Here is a 23,127-nt window from a genome sequence, read left to right as displayed (position 1 = left end):
ATCTATCTATCTATCTATCTATCTATCTATCTATCTATCTATCTATCTATCTATCTATCTATCTATCTATCTATCTATCTATCTATCTATCTATCATCTATCTATTGCGTATACTATCTATCTATCTATATCTATCTATCTATCTATCTCTCTATCTATCTATCTATCTATCTATCTACTATCTATCTATTATCTATCTACTATCTATCTATCTATCTATCTATCTAATCTATCTATCTATCTATATCTATCTATCTATATCTATCTATCTATCTATCTATCTATCTATCTATCTATCTATCTATCTATCTATCTATCTATCTACCTATCTATCTATATTAGCTATCTATCTAACTAACTAACTAAATCAATAATGAGTGATTTCAACTATTTTCATAAATTTTTTTATAAAATTTTTACACACAAAATGCAATAAAAAAATGCAATAAAAATAGAAAAATTGGTTGTACATTCTTTAAAATCCCATTTTAAATTAACGAATTTCACTTATTACATTTCAAAACCCTCAAGTCTAATAACGATCTCAAAACGATCTTTAACTGCTCACAAAATTAAGCTTTCTGCTTAAATCTACCAACGTTAAAAAGCTTACTGTGAACATAAACTTTAAAAGCTCACTTACTCACTAACAAATGGTTTGTGTATTAGCTAAAGTTTATCTAAAAAACACCTCACTGTTTCATTAACCACTAAGTTCCTCGTTCGGTACCATCTTCCCTACAATACAACAAAAACTTTCATAAAATTTCACCACCCTACAGCAAACCAACCAATATGGGTCTTATTGATTTTGCGGGAATTGAAACAAAATGCGACCAAAGTTAGCAAAACAAAAAACTTCTCTCACTGGTTGTCAGTCCGTCCATACATCTCACTCACACCGCTATTTGCAGTTTTTAGAACAAACTTTTGAGATTCTAAAGTAGCTGACTGTTAGCAACTTAAAGTTAGTCACACAAAGTATATTGTAACTAATAGATGTGTGGTGCGCGTTGGGTGAAAAATAAAAATTAATAATTCGTTAAATAAACAAAAAAAAAATCAAAATATTTACAAGAAATCAAATAAAAAGTGGTTTAAAAATTGTTAAAAATTACCAAAATTGGAGAAAAATAAAATTTGTGATTTTTTGAAAAACATACATAAAAATAAGATAAAACGTAAAAAACATCGTTATTAAAAAAAGTGTAAAGAATAATCGAGAATTTAAACAAAAATACTTTTTGTGGTCATTTTTTAAGGAATCTTGTTTATTGGTGAAATTTTTTTGTTCGGTTTTTGGTCATTGCCATTGTGTCATTGCAATCCAGATATAGAAATACACACAGAAATTCCAATAACTTGCGTAAGCATTGATGAAACTTAAAAAAAAAAGAATTTTATAAAAAACTTTTTTTGCAGCAAAACTCAAACTTTTTTTCTCCACGAAAAGGGGGAATTAGAAAACATATTCTCTGAAATAAAACAAAGACCTTCACCAAAGTTTATTATTTGTTTTGTTTTTTGTTTAATTGTTTGTTCATAGAGGAATGAATGAACGTTGATTACTGCCGCTAGTTGTAAGAAATAGCTTTACAGATCAGGGAAGGGAAACTGGTTTCTGAGGAGAGGAAATGTTTAAAGTAACACTTTGTTTGGTTCCCTTTAAAAAAAAAGAAAACAATAATAAAAAACAGCTGTTAGAAATAATTTATGACAAAATTTCTCAATATCTTGCTAACTACTGTTATTCGTAAACATTAGTAGTTTTTATTGTTGTTGTTGTTGCTATAAACAAATAAGAAGAAAATTACAAACAATTTGTATTTATTTTTATTTTTGTATTTATCTGTGTTTATTTTTTTATTGCTTTCTTAGATTAAGTTGTATTTTTCAAATAGTTGTTTGGTGTTTTTTTATTATTAGTTTATCAATCGAGCATGATGCCATTCATTCAGTCACAGTCTTACATACAGTCATACTTGAAAGAAAGCAAATAAACACTACAAACAACTACAAAAATATTAAAAAAAGAATTAAGTGTTTTTTTTTAAATCTTAAGCGTCATAATGTCTAAATTCACATGATTCATTCATACAGTAATTTTTTCATACCATTTTAGAGTTGCATCAAACCAATATGGTTTGAATACTAAAAACTAAGAAAATGATGATCCGTTTTAAGGGTAGGAGAAACCTAAGGCACCTAATATTGCATAACAAATCATTCAAAGGAATAAACTTTCGATAAATTTTCGATAAAAGTTTATCCAAAGTTTTCTATAAAAAGGAAAATTTTATCAAAGATTTTCTATAAAAAGAAAATTTATCGGAAATTTTTTATAACAAAAAATTTAGAAAAAATTTATTGAATTTTTATCTTCTTATCGAAAAAAGAAAAGAATTTTCATTAAATATTAATCGAAAATTTTCTATAAAAAGATCGAAAATTTTGTATAAAAAGTAAAATTTTATTGCAAATTTTATAAAGGAAAATGTAAAATTTAATGGAAAATTTTATAAAAGAACTAATAAAATTTTATCGAAAACTAACTATAAAAAGGAAAATTTTATTGAAAATTTTCTATACAAAGAGAATTTATTGATTTTTCTAAAAAAAGTGAATTTTCATTAAAATTTTGTCGAAAATTTTCTATTAAAATAGAATTTTATCGAAAATTTTATATAAAAAGTAAAAATATAAGATATATAAAAAGGAAAATTTTATCGAAAATTTTCTATAAAAAGGAAAAAGTTATCGAAAATTTTCTATAAATAGGAAAATGTTATCGAAAATTTTCTATAAAAATAGAATTTTATCGAAAATTTTCTATAAAAATAGAATTTTATCGAAAATTTTCTATAAAAATAGAATTTTATCGAAAATTTTCTATAAAAATAGAATTTTATCGAAAATTTTCTATAAAAATAGAATTTTATCGAAAATTTTCTATAAAAATAGAATTTTATCGAAAATTTTCTATAAAAATAGAATTTTATCGAAAATTTTCTATAAAAATAGAATTTTATCGAAAATTTTCTATAAAATTAGAATTTTATCTAAAATTTTCTATAAAAAGAAAATAATCGAAAATTTTCTATAGAAAGAAAATTTTGATTGAAAATTTTCTATAAAAAGAGAATTTTTATCGAAAATTTTCTATAAAAGAGAATTTTTATCGAAAATTTTCTATAAAAAGAGAATTTTTATCGAAAATTTTCTATAAAAAGAGAATTTTTATCGAAAATTTTCTATAAAAAGAGAATTTTTATCGAAAATTTTCTATAAAAAGATAATTTTTATCGAAAATATTCTATAAAAAGAGAATTTTTATCGAAAATTTTCTATAAAAAGAGAATTTTTATCGAAAATCTTCTAGAAAAAGAGAATTTTGTATAAAATCTTCTATAAAAAGAGAATTTTGTCGAAAATTTTCTATAAAAAGAGAATTTTTATCGAAAATATTCTATAAAAAGAGAATTTTTATCGAAAATATTTAATAAAAAGAGAATTTTTATCGAAAATTTTCTATGAAAAGAGAATTTTGTCTAAAGTCTTCTATAAAAGAGAATTTTATCGAAAATTGTCTTTTAAAAGAGAATTTTATCGAAAATTTTCTATTAAAAGAGAATTTTTATCGAAAATTTTCTATTAAAAGAGAATTTTTATCGAAAATTTTCTATAAAAAGAGAATTTTTTATCGAAAATTTTCTATAAAAAGAGAATTTTTATCGAAAATTTTCTAGGAAAAGAGAATTTTGTTTAAAATCTTCTATAAAAAGAGAATTTTTATCGAAAATCGTTTAAAAAGGGAATTTTTATCGAATTTTTATTTTTATTTTCTTTTTATAGAAAATTTTCGATAAAATTTTCTTTTTATAGAAAATTTTCGATAAAATTTTCTTTTTATAGAAAATTTTCGATAACATTTTCTTTTTATAGAAAATTTTCGATAACATTTTCTTTTATAGAAAATTTTCGATAACATTTTCTTTTATAGAAAATTTTCGATAACATTATCTTTTATAGAAAATTTTCGATAAAATTTTCTTTTTATAGAAAATTTTCGATAAAATTTTCTTTTTATAGGAAATTTTCGATAAAATTTTCTTTTTATAGGAAATTTTCGATAAAATTTTCTTTTTATAGGAAATTTTCGATAAAATTTTCTTTTTATAGGAAATTTTCGATAAAATTTTCTTTTTAAAAAACATTTTTTAATAAAATGTTCTTTTTATATAAATTCATTCGATTACTTTTCCTTTTTTAGAAAAATTTTGTAGACATTTTTTGAGATTCATAGAAAAATTTTGTAAAATTCCGGATTTTTCAAATATCTTGCAAATCCAAATCCTGGCTTTAGGCAAAACTCTAACAGATTGGCAATCCTATTTAATATGTACATAATAAACAACTTACATGTTTACTGCATAAATTTATCAGATATTTGCGATCTTTGTTTAACAGCAAAGTTGCACACCGCTGCTTAAGCGGCTTTTTTTGTGTAAAATCAAGTAACGCAACAAAAATTTTTGTAAACATTACATATTTTTATCAATTCTGACATTTTTGTTTATTACCCGTAAAGTAAGTTAAACAAAAAACAATTTTATTACTTAAATCGACTAATAATAGCTTTTTGTCGTTTTTGTGTAATTGCTTGAGATAAATCATGTTAATAAAACATTTCAAAGAAAAAATTGCATAAATTAATAAATCGATTAAAAAAATTTTGTATTAATAACTATTGTTGTTTTTGTTTTGTAGTGGGCGCTTGTTTGTAGTTTTGTTAGAATTTTCCGCATTTGTATTTTGTTTTTTTTTTTAAGCAAACACCCATATAAAATTAATAATTATATAAATAATATAGTAATTTAACATTTTTTTTCATTCAGAATTTAGTTTTTTACTTTGTATTAAACTGAACTGAGAATGACTGATTATATGAATCGATAAAAAGTTGTTTACGTGCGCTTGTTGGAATAAAAAAGTATAAAATTGTATTCGGTTTTAGTCATTTAATTTATGAACTTGTTTTTTTCTTTTACCAAAATGGTCAATCAAGCAGTGATGTGATGTGATGTTTAAAACGTGTGATGTAGATCTGTTGCTTTGGGATTTTGACATTTAAAATGTTTTAAAATTATATGTCATTTATTGTATAAAAATATTTAATTAATACTTGTATTTATTTTTAAAACAACTTGTAGTATTTAATGAATATGACTGGTTTTGTTGCCAGAAAAAATTGTGGTGAAATAAAACTTGACCAACCTCAAATATTGGTTTACTTTTTTTTTTGCATTTTTATTATAAATTATTTTGTCAAAATATTGTATAACTAGAAGTACTTAAAGGCTTATAAATTAATGCATTTATTTTTTTAATTTGTTTATTGTTTTCGAAATTTTGCCGGCTTGTTTTTGCTTAATTTGGGGAACAGGAAATATTTTCAGGTTTTTTAAGTATTATTTTCAATAATTTTTATTTATACTAAGAACCAGCTAGAATATATGACTCAAAAATCTGTGTTCTTTCTGGTTTCTCATAAAAAAATCAATTTTGAAATCAAAAACTCATGATGTTTTGAATTACTAATAGTTATGTGAATAAGCTTCAAATAGAGAAAATGATCTGGATTCGCGATCACTCAACACTATGTGATAATTTTAATTGAGAAGAGTAGCATTTCTGAAAAATCTTAAATTGAGGTCCTTAAATTGATATGTGTCCACTTCTTTTTCTGAAAATCTTACAAAACTACCTTCCCTGACTTTTGTTGATATGTAAAAGGTGCTTGATCTGAACATGACACAATTTGTGATCACTTATACACAGAGGGAAAAAGAACTATACACGACAGGTACCAAATTGACACCAAAGAGTTTATAATTTTTCAATAACATCCGTTGTCAAAGTATATACATACGTACGACAACACTATGTAATGTTGACAACGCAACGTTGCAAAATTCGTTGTCGAAATCTAAATTTTATACACATTGACAAAAAACCGTTGCCTATAGTGAGCTTACCACGTTTGTTAACATTTAGACAACGGAAGTGTATACAATTTAGATTTCGACAACGAACTGTTGCAATGTTGTCAACATTACATAGAGTTGTCGTATGTATGTATATACTTTAACAACGGATGGTATTGAAAAATTATAAACTCTTTGGTGTCAATTTGGTACCAGGCGTGCATATTTTTTCCCCTCTGTGTAGTTCCGAAAAGTTATTAAGTTTTCTTTATAGTAAAAAGGCATTAATTTACGATCACACATATTCTAATCTATAACCACTTTTATTTCGAACAATTACAAAACAACAAAATTCATATTAATATCACACGATCAGTTGTTGTTTTACAGAATATTTAATCGATCATATCTGCTTAAAGTCAAGATCAAACCTGATCAGATTACTTTTATTTCTAAAAGATCTCTGATCACTTTAGAAAAATATATGATCTATAATATTCCGATCAAATTCGTTAAATTACATTAAATAAAAAAACAATCACTCATATTCTAATCTGATCACTCCAAAAGATCTCTGATTGCTTGTGATAAAGATTCGATCTATAATATTCCTTCTAAAATCGATAAAAGAATGACATTTTAAACAACAAGACACGATCTGTAATTACTTATATTTCCAAAAAATTATTAAATTTTTGTTATAACATAAAATGATCAATCAGCGATCATACATATTCTAATCTATGACCACTTTTATTTCGAACAATTACAGAACAACGATCAATTGATCAAAGATCTATTTTTAATGAAAATTCATATTTATACCACACGATCAGTTGTTGTTTTTTAGAAAATTATTTCGATCATATCTGCTAACAGTCAAGATCATACCTGAACAGATTATTTTTATTTCTAAATTCACTCAAAACGATCTCTGATCGCTTCAGAAAAAGATTCGTTCTATTAAATTTAAAACAACAAGAAATGATCTGTGATCATTTATAATTCCGAAAAATTATAAAATTTTTATTAAAACTCAGAAGAAAGATATATGCAATTATCCAATATCCAACAAAAATTTAAGAAAAACAAGGGAGATCAATCTTTGATCAATCATGACAAAACTCTCAAAATATATAAAATGTATCTGGGATCTTTAATCAGTCGTGATATGAACAAAAATTCCAAGTATATAGTTCCAAACATCATATAAAAAGATTTAAAATAAAGAAATTAGATCGATCAATGATCAGTGATCAAATTAAGAATTTCACCGAGAGCAGGAGCTTGATCTGTGATCACTAGATAACATTCAAATAGAGAGAATAACGAGGAAAGATAGTTGATTATAGATATTACCTAACAATTTTATGATCTATCGATAATATTAATGTTTTATATAAAGTACTGAAACTCTGAAGTATAGATCAGTGATCATTGATATTTTTGATAATTTTTTGTTATAAAAAAAAACGTAAAAAGAAATAGGGAATAACGAAAAAAGAGAGCACGATCGGTGTTTATAGATATTAGCTAACAATTTCATGATCGAACGAATGTTTTATATAAAGCACTGAAACTCTCAAGTATAGATCAGTGATCATAGAGATTTTTCATTATTTTTTGTTATAAAACAAATGTAAAAAGAAACATTACTGTGCAAAATGTGGCTATTTTTGATATATTATAACTGTGATCGCTTAAAAATCTTTAAAGTCCAAAAGAATCTATAATTAGAGGTATTACCAAACAATTTCATGATCGATCGATAATATTAACGATATTTCTCTATAGCTTAATTTACATTTTCATGCAAGATCACCTGATTTAAGTAATGCTACAGTGAGTTAGTTGACAAATGTAGCATTAGTTTCGAAAACTGCGATGATCTCTAGATATTGACTTTGCAAGATCGTTATGTAAGTTAGTGAAAATAAATTATTCCCTCCATTTTTTGTTATAGTATTATGTAAAATTAATTTGAAATACATTTAAGCTGCACTACCAAAGCAAATAAGATGTTCTCTATATTCTATACCCAAAAAGGGCGCCGAAACCATAAATTCAAATCAAATGTCATCACACACATGCAATGTGAAGGTTGTATTATGAGAATCTATTTAAATCAAGTCAAATGATTACAATTGACTTTGTTTACCCTTGAATGAATTTAAATTAGAAAAAATAAAATACATATTAATTTACTGCACTTATAACGAACGACTCATTTTTCTCAAATTTAAATATAAATTAATTTTAATATAAACTATAATTCAAATTGTTCATGTTCTATCTATATATCATGCGGTTTTTAGTATCATATTCTTTGTTTTAATCATTCAAGTGATTTGTTACTTATAGCAAAATTTTTAATAGATTTTAATTAAATATGTATATGTATAGTATATTTTAAATACATACACAGCGACTTTTATAATAATAATAATAGTGCACATAATTATCTAAATTAATCTTTAAATAATAATTATTGTAGGCTGATATTTAAGCTCTAATAAACATTCCTTAACGCAAAAACAAAAAACGTTTAATTTGCAAATAAGTTGTAGTAAATATAGATCGAGAAATTTATTAATAAATTGTAGTTTTTCACACATATTTGCTATTGCATCATATCACGATGACTTTAAGTCGCAAGTGTGATAAATACTATTTGTTGTTTGCTATTTATTGACTTTATTAAGTGGCTTAGGTGTTTGTGTGTGGTGGGGTCTTTGGATGGATACAGAAACAAAATGAAAAAATTACTTATTTGCTACCGAATTGTATAAAAAAATATACATACACTGAAAATATTACTTATTTAACTTTACGAAAAAATTTTTACTACATTTTTCGTAATATTTACGAAAATTTCGTACATAATACGAAATATTATATAATCAACCCCGTTTCTAGTTTTGCGAAAGTGCGAAAATTTTTAAATTTGTATTACGTACAATTTCGTATATATAACGAAACAATTTCGTGATGCGAAACCATGGAACATTTCGTACAATGTAAGAAATTTTTCATATATATTAGCCATATATTATTTTCAGTGTATTGTGTTTTAAAAATCGTTTTGATTGTCGTGACAAATGTTAAATTGTTGCCGCAGTTTTGTTTTTAATTTTCTATTGAATTCAACATTCAATTAAGTCAGCAGTTGATACTGCATCAAGTCAATTGAAATACACTTGATACTGATTTAACAGCTAAAATAATTTAATCAAGTGTTTCTATATTTACCATTTCCACAGTACTTTAACGAATGCAATATATATATCAAATGAAAGCTAATGTTCTTTAACCATTTTCCCGTAAAAACTGTGATATTTCAATATTTTAATCCGTATAAAACGGTTACTAACTAAGTAGTATCAATTTTATGACTTATCAGAATATATTTATAATATAAAGTCTGGTCTTAATCTCGTATCTCACCTAATTGGTAAATATTTGTCAATAATCAAATAACGATTTTTATTTAGAAGATAACAAAGATCATTACATCTTATATTTGTGGAAAAGTGTACAACTAGAAATTAAAGTTTTTTAAGAAGTCCTTTAATGTCAAACTCTTCGAGCTAACATATTAGCTTTACACGGTCTCTGATTAACCGGTTCAGGATTGTCAAGCGTCAATGTCTGTCAACGAGATGGCGAGATAATCGACAGTAGCATTCGTTTGGGAGAAAGATCATGATTATATTTTTGAAAGCTATATTGCCTCTAAATTAGTGAAATACCATCTTGAACGATTCTGATATTAGTATACCTTTCTTCTGTAGTTGATTTATCTTCTTGTAAATTTCATACTTTGAGGAAGAACTTTAACTTAATACAGGACATATGACTCAACCTGTATGATCGTATAGACTTTGGGCTCGATACGTACGTTAAATCGCTTGCGAATAATAACGCTGCATTCGAAAGATCTTGAACGTTTTTGCAAATAACAGGGCATTCCTTATTATGAGCTTTATTTAAGCCGCCTGAACTAGGAAGAGATGAAATCTTATCTTCTGCTCTGATGACCTAGCGATACTGAACTTTGCGCTACTAATCTCGTTCATAAGCTTATCAGAATCCAGTTTAATTCAAATTGTATTGTGTTCCGTACCATATTCAAACTAGTTCAGGAATGCCAACTGTTTCTCTATGAATGTCTCTCAATGGCGAGATAATCGCTCTTCAATTTCTGATATTTTAAAGTTCTAATATTTTTTTGTAAAGTTCACCTTTCTTCATGTAAAAATTATATTTTGAACGTGAACTATAACTTGCTTCAGGGCATAAGAGCCTTTCTCTACGGTTTTTAAAACATTTGGATCGATGCGTACATCAATTCTCTTAAAAACTAAGGGTTCATATACGCTTCGTTATACATATATTATAAAGAATTCAGCTACCACATAGAAAGAAATCTGTTACTCATCTTCTGATCTTATAAACTTTCAATGATCGGTTTAATATAAAACATATTTCAGTACTACTTCTTAAATAAAACTATGTAATGAAAAGGGTTCTGGAAACTGAAGGAATCTCTTGAGACTTGAGAAAGCTACTATTACATTACAATTTCTATATTCGTATCCAGAGCACGATAACTCTTTAGAAATTTTAACCTCCGATAATATAGGAAGCCTATTAAAGAGAAAAGAGAATCCTATTGAAGAGGAAAAAAACTACATAGTTCAAAACATTCATAAAAAGATTTTAAATAGAAAAATTACCCCGTGATCATGTAAATTGAAATTCTCACATATTTATCAGTGATCATTGATGTTTTTGAAAAAAAAAGCACTGAAACTCTTAAGTATAGATCACTGATCTCTTTATTCATCTCTTGATGAAAAAAGTTCATCATTACTATTTCTGTATTCGTATCCGGAACACAAATACTCTTTAGAAATTGGCATCTCCGATAATATAGGAAGTATTTTAATATTAGATCCCATCACACTAAGTAAAATAATAATCTTCTCTACATACGAGTTCATCAAGAACCGCCCATTAGATCCTCTGAAAATCAGCTATTTGTCCATAATATTTTGATGCCTTATTAAGGATAACGCAGGAATCGGAAAAATTCTAAATAATATTTCATATTTCTTCTTCTTGTGCGTTTCTTAAAGTCCGCTATTGTGAGTGCAAGCCACCATTCTCACCGTATTTAAAAAAAAGCTTCAGAATGACGATTTGTTTACCTAGTACAGTCTCTTACCCTATAAAATTCCCTTAGATTGGTTACGATCAAACTATTTGATCGTTTCAAGCGTATACCCTAAGTTACCTGTGTTTACTTCGAATTTCGCCGCTTTATACTACGATTGATTTCAGAGACTTTGATATCGATGATTCTGGATTTAAGAAAGGAGGAGACTTTCTCTTAGTATGCAAATCGGTTTTCAACTATGTCAGGGTTTCAAGCGCATACCTTGAGTCATATAGTAGGGATATAGGCGAAACTGAAGGGGTTGTCAAACAAAATTTGTTATTCTCTTCACACAGACGAGTTCTGAGAGAATAAAACACACTTGAGAGAACTAAACTCACTCACAAAACTTCAAATTTTTTTCGCGAAATTGCGCGGATATTAGCACTTAATAGTTTTTCTTATCACTTAAACTTAATATTTATTATTTTTTCCCACACTTTTATTGTATTTAAAACCCCGAAAATAATTTATATTTTACAAACGAAAAAATAATAGCTTTGTTCCAGAACTTTTCTGGCTAAAGAGAATTAATGAATTTTCTCTTCGTACTTGTAAAAAGTACGGGAACAGAAAAAACAAAATTTCTCTTTCAATAAATTTGTATTGAAGTTTATTCATATAAATTTCTATTGAAATTAAAATAAAATTGAAAAACTACAATCACACATACTTATTTATGAAAATAAATCAAAAATATCAAACATTTTTTGTTTTCAATGTATTTTTTTAAACAAATAATTTATTTGACATTTTTTTTCTATTTGCCAGGAAAAAATTTTCTGGCTAAAACCTGCAAGTTCTGGCAAAGAGAAAATAATTTTAATTGCTCAAATTTGTTCTCTTTTACAATTTCTGGTAAAAACCTGCAAACTTGACAAGTAAAGGAACAAAGCTAATATTTTTTATTCTTTGACATTTCTTTTTAATTAAAACTCAAAAAAGAAAAGTTGTAAATTTTCGTATTGAAAATGAAAAAAGTATTTCACATACTTTTTTTCTTTTTCCATTAGTACAGAAAAAAATAACAAAAAGACGTGTTTATAATATGTTTTAAGATGAAATATCTTCTGAAAAAAATTAATTAACTATTATTTTCATTCACTAGTATATAAAATCCCAGTAATAACATGCAAAAAATAACGTATCAGAAATACATTTATTATTTAGTACCTTTTGAACAACTGTGTTTATTTTTGTGCTTCTACTAATACATTCTCACCAGTTAGGTTTTTGACAGGGGACTTAGGTCTTTGACAATCACTTTCGTCTATATCAGTGTTGCTCAAACACATACTACCATAGACTACCATAGTTTTATTTGTGTTGGTAAAGCAGCAGAGAACAGAATTCAATTCAAAATAAAAGTATACTAATAAAATTACTATAAACTATAAAGCATATGCTAACTGTCAAATATTTATTATGGATTTTGACAGCCAGCGTATATCAAAGTCTATATATAAAAAACTATCAACTGTTCTCTCATGTTCTCCTACATTAATTCGGCTTTCTCAAAATTTTGTTGTTGTATTTCTGTGTGTATTTTAAAAACGTCGCGTACAGACCTTGCTTCGACAAGTGCTGATCAGCAACTGATTTGATTTTGTTTTTCAAGTTGAGAGCAAACCAACTGATATTGCTCATTATAAAAAGAAGAAGAATTAAACCTATAGTGTATGTGTATCAACTTAGCGTCAGCAGAATTTTCTTACCCTATCACGCGTGCTATGTAATGGCAATCTTGCGCTCCTCTGGTCTATATGCTACTATATGCCTTGAGTCATCTGCCTTTTTATACTAGTCTCGATTTCAAAAAACTTTAAGAAAATAGAGAGTCTTCGAGTAAGTGTTTGTTATCAGTGCTTTACTGACATATGCATATCGGTTTTAGTTGTATTCACATTTTTAGGGTCACATCATCAACCTCTCACCAACTAAACCTTCGAGTGTGAACTAAAACTTATATGGTGAACCAATGGGCTGCACAAAAGATCCACACATAGGTCGCAGTGCTTTATGCCCCTTCAATCTAATCTTGTTGTATTCATATGTTTACTAGTATTGAATACGATCAAACTGTATGATCGTTTGAAGCGCTTACCCTGTGTCACCTTTTATATTTGCTTCTTTCTAGTATGATCAATTTCAAAGACTGATCCTCGATTTATGAAAAGAATCGATCACCAGCATAGATCGGTTTTATTCGTATTCACATGTTTACTAGTGTTGAATACGATCAAACTGTATGATCTTTTCATGGCCATAACCTGAGTCATCTGCGTCTCCTTTTATAGTTATCTCTTTCTACTACGATCGATTTCAAAGATTTTGACATCACTGATCCCCGATTTAATAAATGAGAGAGTATTTGATTGGTTTTATTCGAGAATTTTAATATTGCAAGTCACCTAGATTGTGTTCGACATAAATCGCTTTTAGTCGTGCTGACATACATAGATCAATTTTATAATCCAAACACATCCCCTATCACTCGTTAGACGAGGTTTTGGTGTATTAATAACCAGCCAACTGTATGACATACTTTTTCACCCAAAAACATACAAAAAAAAAGTTTTAAGTTTTGCAGCTTAAAAATAGAACACAAACTACAAATCATTAATAAATATTTTATGTTTTAACAACAATCAATTTTTTTTTTGCCATCATAATGAGTATTTCAATTATTTCTTCTTTACTTTGCAGAAGCATAACTAAAACGCTAAAAGTACCGGCAAATAAGTATCGAAAATCAAGCAAGCCCTCATTTTTATTACCACAACAAGCTGATTAACTAAAAATAAAAATCGAAAAAAAAAGAAAAAAGACACACATAAATAACCAACAAAAGTGATTAAATTTTTATTTTGATTTTTTTTTTAATTTTGGAGTTGTTACCTTTTCTTATTTATAACAAAAACCAATTTAGTATTCTGATTTTACATTTCCAATTCCAATTGTTACGAAACGTGTGAAATGCAAAAATAATAATGACGGCCTTTAGATTGAACGAAGTGAAAGCAGACGTATTTCACGTACCGCAAACGTACTCATTGGCCTACAGTTGTAATGCTGATTTTTATGCAGAAAAAGGTAAATTGGCATGGAAGTTTGGCGTCATATTTGGCCAACACGATGAATTGAGCCGCCAATATATCTGTAGCGGGGAAGTGGCAGTTTTGGAAGATAATGCCCGTTTCATTTATTCTTTGGTTACCAAAGATACCATGTACCATAAGAGTTCGTATGAGAATGTTGAATCGGCTTTAATATGTATGAGACATCATATGGTAAGTGTAATTTATTCTATGAGATTATTTTGTTTCTTCGTTATTTTGATGAAAATCTTATAATATTTACATACATAATTTATGTAAATTAATACTAATATAAGAGGCCTTGAACAAACATTTTTAATCTAATTGAGTTTTTATTTGTTTTAATTTTGTATTGTTAAAATACAATTCCCATCTCTTAAGTAGTTATTAAAAAAAATAATAAGCCGGTAACATAAATTAGATTTTTTATCTGTTTTATTTTGTTTTAATTTAGCAAATAAATAATAGTTGCAATTGTGTTAATAAAATTACAATTTTCTGACAAGCTTAGGAAAAAAGGGCGGTTTACTGACGACTGTTTTGAATATTAATATTGATTGTTGTCATTTCTTTTTGCTACTTATTAATTTGTTTGGTGTTTTTGTTAAAATTTCGTCATAATGAAATCATTGAACCGACCTCATTAGCTTAATATTCAAGTTGTAAAAATCGAACAAGTAAATTTACTAGATCAATTTGTAGTTTATTAAAATTCTATGGGAAATTTAAGCAAATTTAAAACGTATTTAGTGAGAAAGTAGTGTGGGGCAAGTTCGTCCCTATGATACCCTACACCGATGTTACATTTTTTGAATAATTAAAAAACCAATCAATTCAACATCGTCAGTATTTTAGTTCTAAAAACTTATACGGTTTCTAGGTCAAATAAAAAAATCTATATTCGTAAAACAGACTAAAGACTAGACTATAGACTAGACCATAGACTAGACTATAGACTAGACTATAGACTAGACTATAGACTAGACTATAGACTAGACTATAGACTAGACTATAGACTAGACTATAGACTAGACTATAGACTAGACTATAGACTAGACTATAGACTAGACTATAGACTAGACTATAGACTAGACTATAGACTAGACTATAGACTAGACTATAGACTAGACTATAGACTAGACTAGACTATAGACTAGACTATAGACTAGACTAGACTATAGACTAGACTATAGACTAGACTATAGACTAGACTATAGACTAGACTATAGACTAGACTATAGATTAGACTACAGACTAGATTATAGACTAGACTATAGACTAGACTATCGACTAGACTATAGACTAGACTATAGACTAGACTATAGACTAAACTACAGATTATACTATAGACTAGACTATAGACTAGACTACAGACTATACTATAGACTAGACTATAGACTAGACTATATACTAGACTATAGACTATAGGCTAGAATATAGACTAGACTATAGATTAGACTATAGACTAGACTATAGACTAAACTAGACTATAGACTAGATTATAGACTATACTATAGACTTTACTTTAGACTATAGACTAGGCTATAGACTAGACTATAGACGAGACTTTAGACCATACTATAGACTAGACTATAGACTAGACTATAGACTAGACTATAGAATAGACTATAGAATAGACTATAGACTATACTATAGACTCGACTATAGACTAGACCATAGAATAGACTATAGACTAGGCTTTATACTATACTATAGACTCGACTATAGATTGTACTATAGACTCGACTATAGACTAGACTATAGACTAGATTATAGAATAGACTATAAATAGACTATAGACTAGACTATAGAGTAGACTATAGACTAGACTTTAGAATAGACTAAACTATAGACTAGAGTATAGACTAGACTATAGACTAGACTATAGACTAGACTAGACTAGACTATAGACTAGACTATAGACTAGACTATAGACTAGACTATAGACTAGACTATAGACTAGACTATAGACTAGACTATAGACTAGACTATAGACTAGACTATAGACTAGACTATAGACTAGACTATAGACTAGACTATAGACTAGACTATAGACTAGACTATAGACTAGACTATAGACTAGACTATAGACTAGACTATAGACTAGACTATAGACTAGACTAGACTAGACTATAGACTAGACTATAGACTAGACTATAGACTAGACTATAGACTAGACTATAGACTAGACTATAGACTAGACTATAGACTAGACTATAGACTAGACTATAGACTAGACTATAGACTAGACTATAGACTAGACTATAGACTAGACTATAGACTAGACTATAGACTAGACTATAGACTAGACTATAGACTAGACTATAGACTAGACTATAGACTAGACTATAGACTAGACTATAGACTAGACTATAGACTAGACTATAGACTAGACTATAGACTAGACTATAGACTAGACTATAGACTAGACTATAGACTAGACTATGGACTAGACTATAGACTAGACTATAGACTAGACTATATACTAGACTATAGACCAGACTATAGACTAGACTATAGACTAGACTATAGACTAGACTATAGACTAGACTATTGACTAGACTATAGGCTAGACTATAGGCTGGACCATAGACTAGACTATAGACTAGACTATAGACTAGACTATAGACTAGACTATAGACTAGACTATAGACTAGACTATATACTAGACTATAGACTAGACTATAGATTAGACTATAGACTAGACTATAGGCTAGACCATAGACTAGACTATAGACTAGACTACATACTATACTATAGACTAGACTATAGACCAGTTGCCAATTTTCAGGTGATCTAATCATATCTTTCGCTTGTTTTATTTACGAACCTAGGTAGATCGAATCTTAAACTGATATAGAATTGAGCAAAGCCGCTCAAATATAAAACAAACTAAATGCTATAGGGCCTAAACGAAAGGGATCAAATCGTCGTACATGGATACGACTTATCAAATACTTGATAACATTTTAAAAAAAGTCGAAACCATGAGACATATTTATATTTTTCTAAAGTATGAAAACACCATGTTTTTGGCCATAAAGGCAGCTTTATGTCTAAAAGCTGTTATGTCATCTGAAAGTACAATATGCTCAAATCAGTAAAAAAGCATACTTTAGTCTCTGGGTTTCAAAATGTTTGACCTATGTAATCTTTTTTTTTTTTTATTCTTCCAGAAAAATCATAATGCCCACAAGGTTGCCATGCCCCGCATTTGCAGTGGCAGCGATGGCTTAAAATGGTCACGTATTCGAGAAATAATTTTGCGAGTATTTGCCAATGAATATAATACAGAAATTATGATTTGTAATTATCAACCACCAAAGGTAAGATGGGATTATTTTCAAAATTTCCTATTCAATTCCCTATTCAATATTAACTTTATTTCCCTCCCTTCAGATTGTAGATCCCAAGTGCCGTATATTGGAACAAAGAGGTCATAATATCACAGCTCCGGAAAATTGTGCATTGGTACATTCGATTAGTGCAGACTTTGCCATGTGCAGTAGTATAGGCATGCAATTCAATTGTAAATATGGACCCTCAAATGAGACATTGAAACAATATAAACACACCGGAAATGTGGCGGTGTTAAAAGAACAAAAACGTTATGTCTATAATTTAGTGACCAAAGAACGTAATCATGAGAGAAGTACTTATATAGCATTGTTTTATGCTTTAACTGCTACAAGAGATCATATGGTGGGTATTTGCAAATTATATAGGGAGATATATGGAATTTGATTAATGTTTTTGTTTTTATTATTTTATTTTAGCGCCAACATGGTGTTAAAAAATTAGCTATACCACGCTTGGGTTGTGGCATTGATCGTCTCGATTGGCTGCGTGTTAAGAATATTTTGGAAATGGTATTTGCGGAAGATGAGGTGGATATAACCACATACTCACATGATCCCCTGTTATCAATGCCCAGTCGTGAGCAATTGCATGTTCATTGTACAACATGCAAGCGGGCTTTCTGACATAAAAGTAAGAATTCTACGGTAAAGAATTCTAACAAAAAGACAATTAACAATAGTAACAGAGGAAAGAAATAAAATGAAATGATATTAATATTTATAAAGTTTTAAGTTTTCCTACACCATTTCCCAAAGGGAAAACGATTTTTTAACTTTTAAGAAATTTTAAACGAAATAATGTTGATAAAATTTTTACAAAGTTTGCTATTTAAAAAATAATTTTACTTTACTTAAATTTATATTGGAAATGGTGTTTAATTAAATCCCAAAATAATTGAGTTTAATTTCACCGGTAGAAAAATATTCAACAAATGCTATTTATTCTATTGTTTAAAAGACAAAAAAAATCTCTTTTGTTTTTTAAATTATTTTATTATAATATTATTATTAAAAAATGTTTTTTGTTCATGGTCAGTGTATATTGTATATATTTTTTTTAAATAATTATAAATATTACGTTTCCACAAAAAAAAATTTTTTATATAAAAATGATGTCACTTTATTTGTACAATATTTATTATATTTATTTATACTTTTTTTGCACCTGTAACAATTAACTAAATAAAATAATAAAATTATAGTTATTTAAACAAAAGTAATGGAAATTTGTTTGGTGTTATTTTTTTTGTTTTTAGTGGCTCAATGTTTTTATTAAGTGTAAAGTAAAATGTTTAAACAAAAAGCATTTCATAGTGAACAATGTTGACATTATTTATTAAAAAACAAATAAACAATTACTATGAGATTTTAGCTTTTAAAACTTAATACTAAAAGCCTTAGGAATAAACATTGTGGAAAAGTTTTTGTAACTATTTAAAAATAACAAAACAATCTGTGTAATGAAATAATTGTTTTATTATTCAAAAATTTAAAAAAAAGTCCCTGAATTAGTTTTGACGGTAAATGAGGTATAACAAGGTTATTTTATACTAGCTAACCTTGGGTGCTTCGATACCCTTATCGAAGTTAAATTAAACTGTAATATGGAGTACAACTGTATAAAGGGATTCACCCCGGACTTGTGATTGCCCAGGAAAAGAGGTGCTACCAGTACCTCTAGTCTGCCGGGACTATTAACTGGTGATGATCAAATGTATTCTAGGACTTTCATTGGAATTATTTATTTGACATGGGGTCGAACCAGAGAACCAAAAAATCTGGTAACAAGTTTTGGACTTTGTCTTGTCCCGGTTATTAGAGAAGTACCATTGGGGTTCAAGTGGTGGCAATAATGTCTAAGTGCTTAACGTGAACACTTGCCTTAATGGCCTTAATTCACGGTGGTCTTTTTCATCCATTCGGTAGACTTGGGAACGGTCTACCACGCTCCCCTGAATCCTTCTATTAAGAACTCAAGTGGCAATTTTTGTACATGAGGTCGAATCAGAGAACCACAAAATCAGGTAACAAGTTTTGAACTTTGTCTTGTCGCTGTTATTAGAGAAGTACCATCGGGGTGCACGTAGTGTCAAGAATGTCTAAGTGCTTAACGTGAACACTTGCCTTAACGGCCTCATTTCACGGTGGTCTTTTTCATCCACAGGATAGACTTGAGAACAGTCTATCACGCGCCCCTGAATCCTCCTATGAAGAACTCAGGTGGTAAATTTTGTACAAGGCTACGCCGGTCCATGTACAAGCACTTTTCTGAAGTACTCGAGCTATCTAATCTCTTGCCATAGTAACCCCGTTGCGGAATGGCAGGACGCATGGGATCAATCCCAATGCATAGCACGACAAGAAGGAGAGACAACCCTAACATCAGGTGAAATTAATCTTCCGGTATACCAAAAGGTGACCACCCTTTATATGGCATGAAAGATTGCTTTAGTTAAAATGCAATTCCCATCAACTAATGACCCATTCCAGTGCTTTCCTTAGTCTTTTAAAGCCTGCTCAACCATACTACTGAGATGGTAGTGTTGATTCGGCAACATCACCTGGAAACGTATTTGGTACACCAAAATACCCAGCCAATAAATCAGGAACCCTCTGTCAGATAATGTATCAAAAGATGTAGGAATCTCCAAAGTCAATTCAAACCCAATAATTTCCCCTACAAGTTAAGTGGCAGGTCTCAACCATAAGTCGCGTAGCATGCAACAATATGCATCCTGTTGAGATGGCAACAGCACCGAGAATTTCCCTGAACTAAAAGGTCTACTAAATCAGTACTAGCCTCCTGTCGGGCAGAGGAGTCTTTCCCGATCGTTCACCAACTACATCAGTTCCATTCTTAGACCATTAAGAACGATATACGGAATGACAAGTAACTACCAAGTATCAACCTGAGAATTCCCCAACCTATACTGATGCCCTACTACGCGAAGAGTAAGTATGGGTTCAGAAATCCAGCTTAGGTTGCTCTGTCACATCACCCAATGACATCTGTTGAGATGGCGACAGCAACGGAGAGAGAATTCAGACATATGTATGTATATGGCATTGGATATATCTGGCATAATGGATCAGACGGCATACATATGTCTCAAAAAGGTTCTAAAATGGAATTTTATCAGACTTTAGGACATAAAATCTCAGCTGTGATGGAGAAATTCTGATATAGACGACTAAGAGTAATTGAAACACTGGATTTGGCCAGATTATCTGAATGTCTTGAAAAAGTAGATATGTATTTCATATGTTAAACCTTTATTTTAAAGAAGTTGCAGCAAATAGTGACCGCCTTTGCCTCAAGGCTTTTACTTTAAGTTTTAGAAATGTATTGTGGAAAAATTTTGCGCAATAGGACCACGTTAATTGGTGGCACCTATTTTTACGAATTTTTTTATTTTTTTTTTATTTTAACAACAAGTAATTGGAATATCTACGCTATTACTGTTCCAATATATAACACAAAAATCGTAAAAGTTATATCAAATGAAGTGTCACAAACAATAAAACCATGTCTTAAATGAGATTCTTAAAAAGCCTGTTTCTCGAGACACTCTTGTGTATATATGTAAATATATGTATATGCATGTATGTATGTATAAATGCTATAAGAAAAAAAACCGCAACCAATTACTATAATTGAGTCTGAAACTATTCTTAGAAACAAGAGCTGACAACAAATAAATTTTTAAAAGGTTTGAATAATTGAAATGCTATAAAGTAAATAGATCTTTAGTTAAATTATTTCTCTCAACATGTTACGTTTAATTATTCTTACTTTCTGTTTAGTTCTTCCCGACTTGGCTTATTCGAGAAGAGCATCGCGAGAGGCTTGTGAAGATCTAAGTCCTGGATATAATGAAAAACCTTAAAACACTAAAACGCCCTATAAGTTTTATGGAAAAAACTCCATCAAATCGGGTGAAAAAATAACCCTCAGCTTGAGTGGAGATACATTTTTAGGTTTTATTATACAAGCTCGAAATGCTCGAAAAAAACCTATTGGTAGATTTAAAGTTGTTGAAAGTAAAAAATCAAGAGCTTTAGAATGTTACGCTAATGAAGTGAGTTGATAACAATAATTTGTTGATGTTCTTTTTATAATAATTAATTTTTTCATTTAGGACACTTTGATTAATGTTAAATTGCACAGGAAACCTATTAATGGTGTTCAATTTGAATGGTTATCTCCTATCGATTACAAGGGTACCGTCAAGTTTGTCGCCACTGTTTTTAAGGATCGTCATACATTTTGGGTACGCAAGGTAACCAAAAAGGTTACTGTAGAATAGGTTTTAGAAATAACACTACTTTGGAATGAATGGCTTTTTTTTAAATTTATGTTTTTTTTTGTTATTCACTGTACTGTGTTTAAATTATACCTACTTTGAAATGATTTCAAAGTTCCAGGTTTTCTTACTTCAGTCGAAAAAAGGAACCAGGCAAAAAGCAAGAATTATTCGCTTTTCGCTACCCACGTAACTAGTTTGTTTTAGTCAAGTTTCATTAACTGTATGTGTAAATTTAATTTTATTTCTTGAAATATTGTTTAATTAACACATCTAAATTTAAATGTCAACAAATTTATTTAATTGAGTACAATATCAAAATACTTTTAATTAAACTTAACTTCAAAACGAAAAGAAAGACTGGTTCTCGATTCCCTCAAGTAATTTCAATGAAATATGAATTCATTAATTTTCTAAAAATATGAAACTTCTATAAGAAGTGTGTTAAGAAAAAAGGGTTCAACAAATTAGCATTTTCTTATGAAATATGACAATTTAAAACAAGAAAATCATATACAATTTTAAGCTTTCATGAAAAATATCCCCCAAATGAAATGTCACCAATATTTTAATAGAAGAGTAGTAGAGCGGAGCAGTAAATTTCTAAAAAGGCGCGTGCAATAACAACGTATTAGCGTCTTAGCAAGTGTTAAGATAATTTCCGTTTCCTTTGTGCTGTTGTTTTGTTTTTTCTTGCGACACTAACACAAAAAAGGGTTAATCCTTAATAGGACATATAAAAACGGTATAAAAACTAATGTTCTGCAACAATAAACAAGAATTAAGAGTACAAATAGAGATGATATTAAAGAAGTAGTAAAGTGGTGATTTTCGGCATATGCGAATAACAACAGGCTACAATTTTAAGAAATGATTTGCGGCTAAACTTGACTATACTATAGACTAGACTATACTATAGACTAGACTATAGACTAGACTATAGACAAGACTATAGACTAGACTATAGACTAGACTATAGACTAGACTATAGACTAGACTATAGACTAGACTATATACTATATAGACTACACTATAGACTAGATTATAGACTAGACTATAGACTAGACTATAGACTAGACTATAGACTAGACTATTGACTAGACTATAGACTAGACTATTGACTAGACTATAGACTAGACTATTGACTAGACTATAGACTAGACC

General features: G+C 28.6%; 1 protein-coding gene across 4 annotated transcripts; it reads left to right on the top strand.

Annotated features, from left to right (window-relative positions):
- Positions 1–862: 862 nt before the first annotated feature.
- Positions 863–18,881, top strand: LOC119610890. Of its 4 annotated transcripts, none has more exons than XM_037966293.1 (5): positions 863–967; positions 13,909–14,492; positions 17,477–17,626; positions 17,700–18,002; positions 18,077–18,876. In XM_037966293.1, exons 2-5 carry the CDS (start codon positions 14,193–14,195, stop codon positions 18,281–18,283), a joined length of 960 nt encoding a protein of 319 aa, XP_037822221.1. In that variant the 5' UTR covers positions 863–967; positions 13,909–14,192; the 3' UTR covers positions 18,284–18,876. The 4 variants fall into 4 exon arrangements, with proteins under 4 accessions (XP_037822221.1, XP_037822217.1, XP_037822219.1 ...); XM_037966289.1 differs by having other exon boundaries at positions 906–1,366; positions 18,077–18,881; XM_037966291.1 differs by having other exon boundaries at positions 906–1,208.
- Positions 18,882–23,127: the final 4,246 nt, after the last annotated feature.

Source organism: Lucilia sericata, unplaced genomic scaffold (assembly GCF_015586225.1).
Source record: "Lucilia sericata isolate MDLA Ls3-8-SP2 unplaced genomic scaffold, ASM1558622v1 Contig001301F_arrow, whole genome shotgun sequence".
Taxonomy (NCBI): domain Eukaryota; kingdom Metazoa; phylum Arthropoda; class Insecta; order Diptera; family Calliphoridae; genus Lucilia; species Lucilia sericata.
The sequence above is the reverse complement of the archived record's forward strand: the minus strand, read 5'-3'. Positions and strand labels throughout refer to the sequence as shown.

Bases quoted from the DNA above. Each gene is read 5' to 3' on its own strand.
- LOC119610890 (XM_037966289.1), top strand. From the start codon at position 14,193: ATGACGGCCTTTAGATTGAACGAAGTGAAAGCAGACGTATTTCACGTA. The intron at 14,493-17,476 runs GTAAGTGTAATT...TTATTCTTCCAG, and splicing joins TATGTATGAGACATCATATG to AAAAATCATAATGCCCACAA. The intron at 18,003-18,076 runs GTGGGTATTTGC...ATTTTATTTTAG, and splicing joins CTGCTACAAGAGATCATATG to CGCCAACATGGTGTTAAAAA.